The sequence below is a fragment of the Hippopotamus amphibius genome, chromosome 12, assembly GCF_030028045.1.
Source record: "Hippopotamus amphibius kiboko isolate mHipAmp2 chromosome 12, mHipAmp2.hap2, whole genome shotgun sequence".
NCBI classification, from domain to species: Eukaryota; Metazoa; Chordata; class Mammalia; order Artiodactyla; family Hippopotamidae; genus Hippopotamus; species Hippopotamus amphibius.
In genome coordinates this window covers 25,510,622-25,526,018 of record NC_080197.1, presented here as the reverse complement: position 1 = coordinate 25,526,018, position 15,397 = coordinate 25,510,622, and the positions used below count along the sequence as shown (strand labels likewise).

General features: G+C 46.3%; 1 protein-coding gene across 10 annotated transcripts in view; it reads left to right on the top strand.

The window, feature by feature from the left end:
- The window catches only part of ASIP (agouti signaling protein), a 159,215-nt gene extending 151,722 nt beyond the window's left edge, over positions 1 to 7,493 (top strand). For all 10 annotated transcript variants that reach the window (XM_057702110.1, XM_057702109.1, XM_057702106.1 and 7 more), the window contains 3 exons: positions 3,382 to 3,551; positions 4,804 to 4,868; positions 7,289 to 7,493. In XM_057702110.1, the coding sequence (XP_057558093.1) occupies positions 3,392 to 3,551; positions 4,804 to 4,868; positions 7,289 to 7,465 (402 nt within the window). In that variant the 5' untranslated portion in view covers positions 3,382 to 3,391 and the 3' untranslated portion in view covers positions 7,466 to 7,493. The remainder of the gene's footprint in view (positions 1 to 3,381; positions 3,552 to 4,803; positions 4,869 to 7,288) is intronic.
- Positions 7,494 to 15,397: the final 7,904 nt, after the last annotated feature.

Sequence of the window (15,397 nt, the reverse complement as noted above, 5' to 3'; positions counted from 1 at the left end):
TAGAAAATCCTTTTAGCTGGGCAAGAAGTTAGAGTCCAAGTGGCCCTGTCATCTAAATCAGGCAGAAAGGCAAACTGGGATGGGCAGGTGCGATGACAGAGCTACAACAGCTGGGAGGCAACCGTGAGGCTCTTTAAACAAAGAACCAAGTCTAATTGATGAGAATGACCCACATGAACACTTAAAGAACAATGAAGTACTAAGCACTGTGGTATTGAGTTTAAGACCTGGAGGAGTTCAGAAAAGGGAGAGAGCTATTTGGGCTGACCTGAAACTGAAACAGACATGTGCTAGAGCTGGCACTGAGCTGGGCCCTGGAGGAAGGGTAAAATATGACCGGGGACAGTTGAAAGAGTAGACAAAGTTGTTGAAGCAAGAGCAAAGGCAAGGAGATGTAGGCAGTGTGACTTGTTCCATTGAGAAGAAGGAATGGGCTGGGGTGAAGAGGAAATGGAAAATATGAGACAATTTAAAGGGAGCATAAAGTAAAATTTGGTAAGAGATAAAATATATAAAGATCAGGGAAGAACGAGTCAAAAGTTAAAACTAGCATTCTTGGCTGGGGAGGGTGGTGATTGGACAAAGATGGAGAGTACAGTGGAGCCAGACCATGCTCACATTTAACTTATGCAACGTCAACTGTATGTACTTAGTGAGTGAGTGAGAGAGAGGAGAGGAGCAATTTAAATATGCAGGCGATTCTGGATTCTCCCATCCAGAGAGCCCCTGCTCTGCAGCGAGGAGATACTCACTGCAGAACTGGGAGCTGGGCATCTGCTGCTATTCCCTCAGCTGTCTCAGTTCCTGTACACCTCTCACAGTATGAACCTTTCACTATGCTGATGGTGATCCTGGTGTTCAAAGAAAAGGATTTTTTTCATATAATAGGACCCCTAAAGGCAAGCCAACTACTTATTCCATTGTGAAATGAAAAAAAGAAGGAAAAAAAGTCATCATTTCCAGCTGGAGGAACTTTGTACTCTGCAATTTTTACCTTAGAGTCTAACTTTAGACCTGAAGATATAACTACAGGGCAATTGACAAGGAAGAGTATCCTTCAGAATGCCCTGAGTTGAGAGTAACAGAAAACAACTCATAAAAGTTTAAAACAGTAAAGGGAATGTATTGGCTTACCTAAGTGATAAGTCCAGATATGATGGCAAATTCTGATTCAGTGGCTTAGTTATGTTACCAATGTCCTTTCTTACTGTATGTCCAATCTGCCTTCTACTGTGTCAGTTTTGTCCTAAAGCTGGCTTCCCTTTATAAGATAGCTGCCAGCACTAACCAGGACTTCAGGCTTTTTATTACATACCCAGTGAGAGAGAAAGAGCTTCCCTAAACAATCAGAAAAAGGCCTGGGCTTCCTCTGGTCAGATCATCTTCAGTCACATCCCCATTCCTTAACCAACACTAGGAGGATGGAATAGGATTATGTTGTTTGTCATGAGTAAATCAAGGCCCCTCTTAGATGTGGGCTAGGGTCACTGTCACCCAAAATGTATATCTAGGAAATCCAGGATCCTCTTAGAAAGAGGGAAGATCATAGTTGACGCTAAAGAGGCAACTAATGGTGTTCTTTTCAGAAACCCGCAAAACCAGGAAAATGAGGAGTTTCGTTTAAGACAGGAGCATTTATCCTGCTGAACGTTTACCAAGTTACTGCCTGGGGCAGGTCACTGCGCCAGGTTCATGGTCATAGAAATGAGTAAAACATGACATCTCTTTTTTTTTTATCAAGTGGGAGAGACAAACACATAAACAATGTGATAATTTGACAGAGAATAGTACAAAGTTCTGAGAATCAGAGAATGGAGCAAATTACTATGCCTCAGTCCCCAGATTTTCCTGATAAAGGTTTGTTTGGGTTAACTATTGCCAATAGGGACTAGAAGCTTCAGAAATCACACTGCATGGAGTTGGGAACCTTGGGGCCTCGAGAAATGTTTTGGGCATTAGCACCTGAGGACATGTATTGTCCCACCACACAAAAAAGATGTGAGCTGCTTGAAAAACCTCAGCATTGCCTTTTTCAGGTTTATATACTGGGATTCTTCAAGTCATTGTTTATTTGAAGAAAGAGTTCCACTGCTAAATGAATGCAAACCACTGACCTAGCCCACCCCCCTCATTTTACCAAAAAGAAAATGAGTCCATTAAAAAAAAAAAAAACTGGATTTGTCCAAAGTCGCACATTTACTAATGCTTGAGCCAAGACAAGAATTCAGATGTCCTGACGCTGAGTCCAATGCTCATTTCATTGGTGGCCAGTTCATGATAGGCAAATAAATGCCCATGGATGAATGGATCTGAAGGAATCAGAAGAAATGGAATTAGGGCTGAGAGAGGTAGAGGATGGACTTCAAAAGGAAGGGACTGTCCCCTCCACCTTTAAGAAGTTAAGAATGCAGTTGGGGGCTGGCTGTTTGGGTCCTCCTTCTCCTGGAATGTAACAGAAATGGAGAAAATTTTACTCTAAGCAATCCGAGGGCTGGGGGAAATAGGCTAGAAATTGCCAGGCTGAGCCCAGGAATGGGCAGGACCCGCAGGAACAGATTGTTTTATTCTCTTCTCACCCACTATACCTTATGGCAGGGCCAAAGAACCTTGGGAAAGCAGTCTCAGCTTTTTCCCAGACCAGAAAGAACATGCACAGGGTGGGTGAGGAGTAGGGATCACACTCAGAGAAGATAAAGATGCTGTGGAAGCTGTGAGCCCTGACTGAGCCAAACATAGGCATTCATGTGAAGAAGTCCACTCTGGGATCTGTATGGTTCATCAAAATCCAGCTAGCAATAAATCAATAAATCTAGTTAGCCTATGTGAACAGGTCCATCCTATCCTCCTGATGCAAACCATATCTGCATTCATTTCCTCTGGATGTGGGAATATAGCATATGCAATAACATACACACTTGTCCAAAAAAGCTATTTATCCCTGCACCTTCTCATTGAATTTTAACTCATGGGCCTTATTCTCTGCACTTTAGTAAGATCTCTGCCACTGTGAGGCATTACTGGGCACCTTTCAACAACCCTGCCCAGGCCTAGGGTCTCCTGGGGCCACTGTTTTAAAAAAACTTGCACCCCACCCCCTGGATGGCAGAGACCAATTGCAATACATTCCTTTTCTCCTTGCTTAAATCTCCCTCCCTTCCTTGTCTTTCTTTCTTTCTCTCCCATCACTCCTTTTCTTTCTTCTTCCTTCTTCAGTTCCCCTTCCCTGTCCTAAGCCTTGCTGCTGGTCCTCCAGCTCTACTGGGACACTAGGGTGTGGAATGGGGTCAGAGCACCAACCCAAAGAAACACAAAGAAAGCAGGAGGGCACATCCATTTGCCAGGACCCCTGGCCCACCTGACTGCCTTCTCTGTCCCACTCAGGCCTCCCGAGATGGATGTCACCCGCCTCCTTCTGGCTACCCTGCTGGTCTGCCTGTGCTTCCTCACTGCCTACAGCCACCTGGCACCTGAGAAAAAGCCCAGAGATGAAAGGAGGCTGAGGAGCAACTCTTCCATGAACCTGTTGGATTTCCCTTCTATCTCTATTGTGGGTAAGTAGCCAGGCCTGGGGCCCAGTCTCTGGGCTCTGGCCCGTGAGAAGGGGCTGCAGGATGTCAAACACACTCCCCAAGCTGATACCAGAATCCACTGACATAGGTCAGAGCTCCTTTGTGCTCATTCCTCAAAACAGTCCTGGAGGAATAAAGTGCCCCTTAACTCATTGGGTTGAGGAAAGCCCTGCCTGCCACCAATCTAATATGCAGCTTAGCATGTTAGAGGCTCTGAGAAACCCTAAAGTCATGACACTTAGTAAATTTGGTTTAACTCAGCTTTTCTGAAACATTGAATCACAGAACTCCTATCAATGGTAAAAATTTGAGGAAATGCTACAGAATATAACCACGTCTGGGAGGAACTAGTCCTCTCATGCCAGGGTTGAGAATTGAAAATGACTGCTCGGGGAAAATGTCAGGGGCATTAGAACCTGGCATTGGACATCTTCTGGTTCGACTTCATCTGACAATAATAATAATAACATATGTTCTTATTTTGTGCTAGACACTGTGAAGTGAGTGTTATTTTTATTCCTACTTTATTCCTGTTTATTTACTTCAGCTAAGTAAATTAAGGCTTAGAAAATTAAGTAACTAATACACAGTTCTTAATTGGCAAAGCCAGAATTCAAACCCAGGGGTTTAACTCCACAACCTAAGCTCAAAACTAATATTCCTTACTGACTTGCCTCTCACTTCAAAAAGAAGTTATTCTAAATATATCAGGGAAGGGATTGGGGCACATTAACATTGATTGATCATCTTCAATGTGCCAGACTTTCCACTTTATAAACATACCTCATTTATCCTCAAGACAACTCTTCAAGGTAGGTATTACAGTACCCTACTTGCAGATGAGAGAACTGAGTCTGAAGGAGATTAAGTAGGTTGCCCAAGGCCACAAAACTGTTACATGGCAGAGTCAGGATTCAAATCAGGTGTGCCTGGCACCAGAGTTCTGAGAAATGGAAAATAGGAATACAGGAAACAAAAGTCCATCCATGTACAAGACACTGAGTCCAGTGCCTTCTTGGATCTCCCCTTTGCTTTCCCTCAGAGGACTCTTTGCTCAGGTCTACAGCCAGGCTAACAAGAACCCGCTGGCCTAAGTCCCAAGATGTGATCTATCCAGCCAGCCCTTCATCCTTTCCTCACCCTGGGGCTTCCCAGAACCCCCTCTGCTCCTCCCACTTCACTGCAGCTCAGAGCCCTCAGAAACTGGCTTTGCTCCTTCTGTTTCTCTTTGAAGCACTGAACAAGAAATCCCAAAAGATCAGCAGAAAAGAAGCAGAAAAGAAGAAAACATCTTCCAAGGTAGGCTTGGGAGTTCACATTGTTGGGGTGGGACTGGACTTAATGGGGGAGAACCCCCAAGCTCTGCCTAGGAACTAAATGAAAGATTTTCCAGGTCTACATGCCTGAAAGAAACTGAAAGCTACCAAAAACTTCCTGGCCTCAAGCCCTGAACCAGACCCCCAGGAGCTGAGGCCCAGGGAACTGAGATTCACTGAGCAAAATAGCATCTTCTTATACTAGCTCGCACCCTGCTTGAAATTGCACCATCACTCATTCTTTTGGATGAATACAGTGTTTCCAAAACCTCAGTCACTTCAGAACCATTTCCACAACATTTACCATATGTGTTTCACCTATTTAATATATTTGTTTAAAATTAAAACTTTAAAAAACTATACAACCATAATAGAAAACCAGTATCACTTGGCATAAATAGAAAGTAACCATAAAAATAAGTAAAATGAAAATAAAACCTTGTTAGTGAATTCTAGCTGGTTGATGTTGCCTGCCAAAGGCTCTAAATCTGAGGCTTGCTCTCTGTGTTAACAAAGGAAGATTACAAAGTGTTGGGGAAACATTAAGGATATATTGGCATCAAACTGAGTCTTTCAAGTTGAAAGAGATTGAAAAAAGAATACTTTCTCACTATGCGATTCATGTACTGCCTAAAATCGTAGCACAGTGATACAGGTTCCCACACATTGGGAAATACTGGATTAAGGCATTGTTGAAATGCACACAGTATTCCCATTTTAGTGGGCCTCATTTTATCAGATCAGCTGTAAGCAGGGCAGGGAGTACCGGGCTAGGCATTGGGAGGTAAGACTTGGTACTGTGTGATCATGATAAAGTTCCTGCTCCTCTTTGAGCCTCCTGTAAAGTGAATAAGCAGATCAGATGACTGACAGAATTGTAAAATCTATTTACATGCTAGATTCTGGGAATATACTAGTGAACAAGAGAGATATATTTCTGCTCTCATGGAGTTTACACTCTTCTGGGGAAAACAGGAGAACAGCATGTAAACCAATAAATGGGTAAAATAAATTCAGATAATGATAAACACTGTGAAGGAATGAAAGCTTGGTGGTGAGGCAGAGGGAAGGGAAGAGTGGTCCGGGAAGTTCTCTAGAAGGAAGCAGTACTTAAAGATTGAGAAACTCAGTAATCTTCAACAGCAATGTCCAATAGAAATGCAATCTGAGCCACATATAAATTTAAATTTGTCTTTATTGAATTTGTTACAATATTGTTTCCTTTTTGTTTTGGGTTTTTGGCCACAAGGCATATGGGACCTTATCTCCCCAATCAGGGATTGAACCCACACCCCCTGCATTGAAAGGTGAAGTCCTAACCACTGGGCCACCAGGGAAGTCCCTATTTTAAATTTTCTAGTAGCCATATTTTAAAAAGTAAAAAGAAACAGGTGCAATTAATGTTAATATTTTATTTAACCAAATAGATCCAAAATATTATCATTTTAATAAGTAACATTTTAACATGTACATTTAATATGTAACCAGTATAATATCTCAAGTTATTGAGATATTTTACATTTCTTTTTTTGTGCTAAGTCTTTGACTTTTACACTCTTAATTCTGATGTTCATTTTTTAACACTTAAAGTGAAATATAGTCCTAACAAAACAATAAAGTTGTATTTAACAGGAAAAATATTTTACAGTACTGTAGTTTTAAATTGTAATTAAAATTAAATAAAATTTGAAAACTCAGTTGCTCAGTTGCACTAGAAACAGTTCAAGTACTCAGCAGCCACATATGGTTGGTGACTGCCTATACTGGACAGCACAGCAAAGAATGTCCCCAGGAAAGGGAGCAGCAAACTCAAAGGTCCTACAGCGGGAACTCATTTGCTGTGTTTGACACATAAAAGACTGGCGGGTAAGGCAGAGTGGTAAAGACTGGTGGGAGAGCTGGGCGGGCCAAACCACAGAGGGCCTTAGGGACCAAAGTAAGAGGCAGGAGGGTGTGCTTTAAGCCCGACTGTGGTGCCATCACAGGTGTTCTGAGACCTCCCTTTTGTGCACTGGAGTTTGGACGGTAAGTGGGCAAGAGCAGCAGACAGCGGCCAAGCCCAGGGTAGCAGCGGTAGTGAGGAAGTAGGGAGACTCCGGATCTCCTGTGAAGGCAGAACTGACAGGGACTGCGGCTAATTAAAAACCGGGGAGCTGAGTGGGATCCCCAAGAGAGAAAAGAGGCCAGGCTGGAGCCAGTTAAGTTTTGATGAAGTGGGGCATTATACTGGGGGAGAAGGTGGGGGTCCGCTGGCGTGCCCTGTGGGCATGAGCCCAGCGGGCGGTGGGCAGCAGGTGAGGATGTCTGGTCCCAGGCCTCCACAGTCCAAGGAGTTGCCAGGTGGAGGTGAGGACGAGTGGGGCGGGTGTGGACGGCTCGGGCAGCCCAGGCGTTTCCCCGCAGAAAAAGGCTTCGGTGAAGAAGGTGGCACGGCCCCGGCCCCCGCCGCCTGTGCCCTGCGTGGCCACCCGCGACAGCTGCAAGCCTCCGGCGCCCGCCTGCTGCGACCCGTGCGCCTTCTGCCAGTGCCGCTTCTTCCGCAGCGCCTGCTCCTGCCGTGTGCTCAACCCCGCCTGCTGAGCCCTACTCTGGGTGGCGGGCGGAGCGGGGCGGGGCCTCCAGGGGAGGGGAGGGGCGGGGCGGGGCGGAGCTCCCCGGGCCCTGGGGCCCGTCTGGGGCGAGCTATCTCTAGTAGGCGCGGCTTCCTAGACCGGGGCGGGGGCGTGGCCACTGGCGTCGGGGCGGAGCTTTCAGGAGGCGGGGCTTCAAGGAGATGGCTTGGGTGGGGCTAAAATCTAAATATATGTGGGCTGCTCGAAAGTTTGTGGTTGTTTCTTTAAAGAACCCAGAAGACCCTTTTCCCTTCGCCGAGTCCCCTTCACCGCAGAAGTTACACGGGCTGCGCACTTGCTCTCTCATGGGCCTGGGGAAAGCGGGTTACCTGGCCCTGAGGCTGCCCTCCTGAGAAGCCTTTCGCTGGGTCTGGCCACCAGAGACAATGCTGCCCCCTACCTTTAAACCTGGGAACACCTGAAGGTGCCTCCAAAACCGGGGAGGCAGAAAGGAACCATTGGGAACTGCCATTCAGTCTTTCACCCTTTCCCCCTTCTAAGGAGCTCCCCTCATCACCCCCAAAACAAGAAAGGCTACAAATCCGTACACAGTCTCACTGGACTGTCTGTCCTAAGGGGTCTGCGGATACAAACTGGGGTGGCTGATTGTGACTAGGGTCCTCGGGCCTGGGGATCCTAGCGCCTTAGGAGGCTCCCCCCAAAAGCCTAGCCTAAGAGACAAAGAGGGGCAGTAATCTGCTGGAGAGGTCTGGGGACCTCAAAGAATCAGGAAAAGCCATACAGCAAGCCTCAGAAAGGATATGACCCTGAGGAATGTAAAAACGGCCAGGTCAAAGAAACCAATGGACAGTGTTTTCAGGGCAAGGCTGTGGGATAAGTCACCTCCAACCACTTCAGTTCTTGCATGAGGCCATTCATAATTCAAATTCCCTAGAAAGGGAATCTGATTTTCTCCCACTCCCAGGCTAAATGAACACTGACCATTGGTCCCCAGCCATTTTAAATTCTGAAAGCCTAGAGTTTGGGCTCTCCCAAGTAGGAAACCGGTGTTCAAGAATCCTTCCTCACTCCCTACCCCAGCTCTGTCAGCCAGGAAGGAGGCAGTGGGCCTGGGTGTGGTGAGTAGGCAGCAACTTTTGTCCTGGATTATCAGGGGCCTGTCTCCTAAAGTGTCCCAAACTGTTGCCTGAAATTTCATCCTTAGAGATTCTAAGGCTGTGGGAAACTGAGATGCAGTGTTTTATCTTTGGAAGGATCCTGGGAGGTGCTGTTCTGGGGGGAGAGGCAGTAAAGATGGGAAAGGACCAGCCAGGGTGGGGCGGGTCACATGAAAACTCCCAGCACCTTGAGAGGAAAGGGCTCTAAATGACACCATCTACTTGCCCTGCTTAGCTGAGGGCATCCCTGCCTGTAGAAAAGGTAGAAAAGCTAAGGTTTCACCTGTCAGCGTCCCCCAGAGCTGGAGCTCTTCCCTAAGGAATCACTATAAGCAAGCAAGAAGAAACTGCAGAGGATGGCGATATAAGAAGATGTTTTAAAAAATAATAACAAGGCCTGTCTATGCACGAGAAAGAGTCTAGAAAGAGGCTATGGGACAGAATAACGTGGAGCAGTTGCTTCAGTCCTGTTAACCACTGTGTATCTGTGTCCTTGGAGGTGAGAACAGTGAGGCTCAAGGGCCAGCACAGTTGGGGCCACCTCCCCTGACCCACTTGTCTACTTACAATCTTCCCTCTTTCAAATGTCTTAAAACTCCCTCCTTTCCAAGGACCTTTCTCAACTGGAGACCCATGTTGTACCTGCAGTGACATAACCAGTGAGGAATGGAGGAGGCAAACATCAGACCCTGGACTGGACAGAGCTGGAACCTCCTAGACAAAGCACACACAAAAAACGATGGGTGCTCCAGGCTAGGCTGGGGACACGATTCTGCACTTTGGGAAAATCTGTGTTTCTCTGGGCTTCTATTTACATGTCTGTAAAATGGGAAATAATCACTCTTGCTGTTCTTGTTATAAATCTGAAACAGTGTTGCTTCTTATACCTTAACACAACAAGCAACATAGAGAGAGAGAGAGAAAAGCTACCAGTTGCTTGTTTTTGCTTTCTGTCATTTAGGCTGCAAGCCCATGGGGCAAGAACATTTTGTTCCTGTACCACAGCTGCTGCTGAGTAAATGTCATCAGTAATTAGAATTAGGGAACACACTGCAGCCACTGCTCCTGTGTTTTCTAGACATTGCTTACCAACCAGGCACCATTGGGCCCCCATGGGTGAGGCCAGAGATGCAAAGCCAAAGACCCAGTCCATTAGTGACAAAACCACTGGGTCCATACAACCACATGGAAGCCCAACCCATTCACTCTTTCAGCAAATGTGTATTGAGACCTATTAGGTGCCAGGCATTGTGCCAGGTGCTGAGAATACTGTGGTGAACAAATCTAATCCTCTCCTGACAGAGCTCATGGTCCAGTGGACCATGACCACCAGCCCTTGTTAAAGGTTAGAACCATTAGCATATGTGGTCTGTTCCCTCAGACTCAGTTCTTACTTCTGTTGACTCAGATCCCTGGTTAGGTATTTATCTGCCCAAGTTCCCCTTCAGCTTGGGAGCCTAAGATTCCTCCACCTCTTCAGAATTCCTCCTCAAGCCTTAGGGTCCTGAGAGAATGGTTCTGGGTCTCTGCAAAACCCTGCCTGAGTGACCAGAACTGAAATACATGTGTGGCTCAGAGTTGTGAAGATCTGGGACACAATACACCCTATTTCCCACACCATTATTCATATTTCTCTCCCCCACCCCCCCAATACACACACAGAGTGCAAAGGTGAATTCCAATGTCTATCAACATCTGGAATTCTGCATAATATATACATGTCAGAGGTTGCAAAAGAAAAGTAGAGAAGGGGCTGGGGGGGAAGGGAGGGCAATGCAGCCCCCGGAGTGCTGGGAGATAAAGAGAAGAGGGGTGTTTGAGAAGCGGAAGGCGACACTGAACTCAGTATCAGCCAAGGGCTACCCCTTTAGAATCCCAGAGCAACCTTGGTTTCCCAGTCTTAAATTATCTTGGAATTAATTGACCTTTGTGTAACAGAACCTCCCCTTCACCCTCACCCAAAAGGCCCAACTGTAGTGGAGCACCTCAAGCAATCCTCAGTAATTTCACCCAAACCAGACTCATGGAGCACCCTGCACTGGCTCTGAGATGAGTGCAGAGCCTCTGGAAGGTCCTGAGATGCTCCCCCTCTCCCCAGGATGCCTCTGAGGTTGTTTTCTGCCTTTAGCCAGGGACCCAGGGCTGCTGCTAACAGCCTGAGGCCTATGTGATCTGTAACTATCATAATACCATACTAATAATATCTATTGATTGAGGCCTGTGTGATCTGCAGTTATCATATCATATTAATAATGTCTATTGATTGAGCAGCTACTTCATGCCAGGATGATACCCAAGCTCCCAAATTTGCTTCTTGAGGTAAGAATTATAGTAAATAAGGGAACTGGGGCTCAGAGAGGCTAGGTTTTGTGCCTAGACCTCACACCTCAGTGCTGGGATTCACACCCAGCCCACCTAATTCCAAAGCCTATGCCCTTAACCATCAGGCTACTGAAAGCCAGGCATAGGAGATTCTGTCTGCCTAGAGCTAACACCTTGCAGGAGCCTCAGCCCCAAGGTTTTTTCCCATTTTCTCTCCTGATGCCATTTCTGTCTTCTCCATCTCAGCAGGACACTTGAAATTGCCAGAGACAGCAACCCTGTTCAAATGGGCTAAAGGAAAAAAGGGAACTTTGTTGTTGTCTCAGCACTAAAAAGTCCAGAGCATAGATCTAGTTAGTATAAAGCATGGCTAGATTCAGGTCCTCTGGAATGTGTCTTTCTGTCAATTCTGTGTTGGTGTCACCCTCAGGCAGCGTCCCCTCATGAGGTCAAAGAAGCAGCTGTAGGCTCACATCCCTGCCAAGCCTGGCAGCTCTATTGAAGAGAGCACCTTTTCTCCATTTTCAGGACAGGTGGGTCTCTTTTACAGTTGCCACCTGCTGTGCAACAGGCACTGGAGGGGGTCGCAGGGGAACTTGTTAAAAATGCAAAGTATAGGGCCCCATCTCAGACCTACTGAATCAGAAGCTCTGGGGGTGGGCCCAGCAATCCGTGTTTTAACAAGCCCTCCAGGTGGTCCTGGCGCACTCAGGTTTAAGAACCACTGTGTTAGTGGGGATCTGCATAAGCCAGCAGTTAGAAGAACCAGCAGGTTGCTCAGAGAGAGACATGCTGAGACAGGGCATTCTGTTGGACATACTGTGGGTGTATGTTCCCACCTACTTCTCTGTTTCTCTCGCTTGTAATAGGGCAAGTATGAGGAGAACTGTGAGTGGGGGCAATCAGACTAGGAGGGTCCTAAGCAGTGTGAATTTAGGTACCAACTATTTATGGGAGTTGTCAGAAAAAGCCCACTGCTCAGCACTTGGGGACTTTTGGGACCCCTAGGGGGTTGTAACTCCTCCAGCCAGGGAGAGGAAGCCAGCAAACCTGAGGGAATCTGGCTCCAAGTGCAGCCCCCACTGGTTCCAGGCAGCCGGGGGTAAGCACCTGGGGTCCCTGTCGGACAGTTCTCTATATTGCACCCACACCAGGTGTCTAGTAAAAATCCTGAAATCCCGGGGTTGAGTCTGGACCAACTATGTGAGCTATGTGCCTACCCTTGAGCCAATTTGTAGAGTGTATCCACGAGGAACTTACTAAAGCTGATTGACAAGGCTTGATCACTTAAGCACCCCTGGCTGCCTCCATCATTTCAGGTAGATTTCCTAATCTTGTTCCCTGGGGTAGTCCTGAGTGGGTCTCAAGGATGAAAATCTGGATTCCTGAGGTTTTCTGAAACCTCAGCTCCCCAAAGCAGAGCTGACCCCTGCCTGCTACCTCTTGTAGTTCTCCTGGCATAAGCAGACCTTCACAACCTCTCCTAGGTTTTAGTCCATGCTACCTCAAGCCCTCCAAGCTCATCATCCCCAACAGAACCTGAAAAAGGATCCCAGCACCTCTACCCTAGCAAGGCCCTCCCACCACAACCTGCCACATGGAGGTGGGCAGAGGGGCTTGGTATGCAGGGAAGAGCTCAGGCCTGCATCCTGCCTAGATCTGCAGGGTGTTTGGACATCACTTAAACACTCTGGGCCTTCATTTCTCCATATACAGATGCTGGATTTGGCTCTATAGATGCTCTACAGTCCTTCCAAGTTCTAAGATCCTATGATTTTTCTAAAGTACTATCTAATTTTCTAAATATGCGAAATTTCCTACCTTCAAAACAGCTCCTTCCCACCCAGTGGTGCCTGACACAGCCCTGAAAACTTGACATAAAACTTCTTATACACATGTTATATCACTGATCCTCAAAATAATCTGAGGTAGATATTTCTGTCCCTGCCCAAAGTCACATGGTGACTTAACAGCAGACCCAGGTTTCCTCCCTTCAAAGCCCAGCCCACTGTTCTACAAAATCCCCCAGGTCTCAACCTCCCTTCTCGCTTTCCTGGAAAAAAAAAATCCAGTCAAACCAGAAACCGTAGGACCCTTGGCCAATTTCTTCTTTCCCCATGAAGCCCAGGCCTCAGGAGTGGAGGTGGGGGGAGTAGGAGACACATCAGCTTTCACTGTGGGTACCTGATCAGTGTCACATGTGTGACAGACTAGCAGACCTGAGATCAGACGTAAGGCTGAGACCAGATGTGAGAGTTTTTTTTTAAAAAAAGAAAGGTTCTGAGAACTGACAGGGCACCTCCAAAGAGGAAAGGAAAAGGCCACATTAATAGAAACCAGAACCCCTAAGGGACCAGATGCAGGGGACTATATGGGATCTCACAGAGGGAACATCTGGAAAGGTATTTCCTGAGTTGGAGCAGACAGACTTGAGGGAAGGAAGCATGTCTGCACACAGTCAGGGGCCCCTCGGAGGGGACAGCATGACTGCCATGCAGTATAAGGTGTTGAACCTCTCTGGCTCAGATGAACAGCAGCCTCCCCCTTTTTCTACTGCGAAGAGCTTGGATTCTGGTCTCAGAAAGTCCTACTAAGGACAAAACCCAGCTCACTCTCTCAAAGCCTGTTTTCTGAACTGTAAAACAGGAATTCAAGTCTCTACAAGGTTATCACGAGGAATAAGTAAGCGCTTACTTAGAGCAATGCCTGGTACACAATTAGGAGTAAAAGAAATGGCAGCGGGCAGTAGTAGATCTCGGTCTGTTTTAACCATTGGTGTCATGATCAGTTGAGAGGTGGCTCCTACGTCATTTGTTGCTAATAATAGTTGAAATACCAAAGTTTTAAAATTATTTACAGCATAGTCATAGCATATATTCATATATAACCTAATGCAACATCAACTATATGCATGGAGGAAAAAAAAAGGTGGGAACTGACTGGGCAGGAACCTTGTTGAGCATCTAAGCCCGAGAAAGCATGGGGAGGGTCTGTTGATCCTCTAGCTTTCAGCCCTTCGTGCCTGTCAGACCACGGGCCATTGAGTATGGCTCAAGAGTTCTGCTTGACACCATATACTTTTAAAAATTAAACCAAACAAGGACTTTTTCTATCATTCAGAGGCATGTGCACTCCAACAGTAGAAGAGGTGGAGTTACAAGGCCAGATACAGCCAAGGACATGCCAAGCATGACTTATGGCTGGGAAAGCTGATCTGTGAGGCAGGATGGGCCCCAGTCTTCATCTCCTCATGTTCTCCTGTATACTCAACTCTTACCCAACGCTGCAAGAAATTCTAGAGAGCCCCAACCCCAACCCACTACCTTCTGTCAAAATGTTATGCCTTGGGTACAGCAATCTTCACTTAAATACTCCATCTGTCTCACGCAGGTGCCTGGCCTAGGACTCAGACCTAACATGAGGTGGAGTCCAGGCAGCACCACTTACTGTGTGATCATGGGTCAGGCCATTTGGTTTCTCTGAATCTCTCTGCTAATAAATGCCACCTCATAGCCAGAGGCTGAGAATACAAAAACAAGCCACAGGCATGAATGTTCAGTCAAGTAGGGTCATTTCAGGGATCTGTGCAGTTCAAGGATTAAAACTAAGGTCTCATCCTAGTGTTCAAGGCCTCACCTTCCTGTCTCCCAGGACACCGTTCTAGCCCTCTGTCTCATAGCCCCTGCTGTATTATAGCTAAATCCCCTGCCCCCTAACTCACTCTTGCTTAAGTTGTTCTGCTGCCCAAAATGCTCTTGCCTTCAATTCCTATTAAAAATCTTTAGTTCTTACAAAATCCATTTCAAGCATCACCTTTTCCCTCCTGCCTTTCAGTGCTGCCAGGCACTGAACTCTAAAGCTGGACAGAGAAAGGGAAGTGCCAAGAGATGGCAAAGCCATTTGTATGCCTGCCTTCTTCTAGCTTGAGATTCCCAGCAGGCTGGGGTTATGTCTCAAACATCCCAACATCCCCATAAGGCCTTCCATGCAGTGGATGACCCTTAGAATAGTCTCTAGTTACCCTTCCCAGGTGGTTCTTGTTTTTCTCTGACTTCCAAGATCAGAACAGGGGTTCAGTAAATGACTATTTAGGCAAATGGGAGACAGTTTCCCACCCACCTTCCTGTGATCTGAATCATGATAAGGCCACTTGTAAGGAAAGACACTTAACCTCTATAAGTCTCCATGCTCATCTATAAAATTAGGATAAAATTACTAACCTTGTTGTGAGAATAATGAAAATAAACTACAGGTGCTCAATAAATAATAGTTCCCCAAGGAGCACTGGATCAATCCAAAGTGGAAATAGGGAGAAAAAATATAAACTGGAACAGAAAAAAATAAGGTAGATGAAATAAATACAGATTACAATAAATACAAATAGGTCAATCTCACCTATTAAATTAGTTTTAGGTTGGGTAAAAAAACAGGCTGTTTACAAAATACACACCTGAAGACAT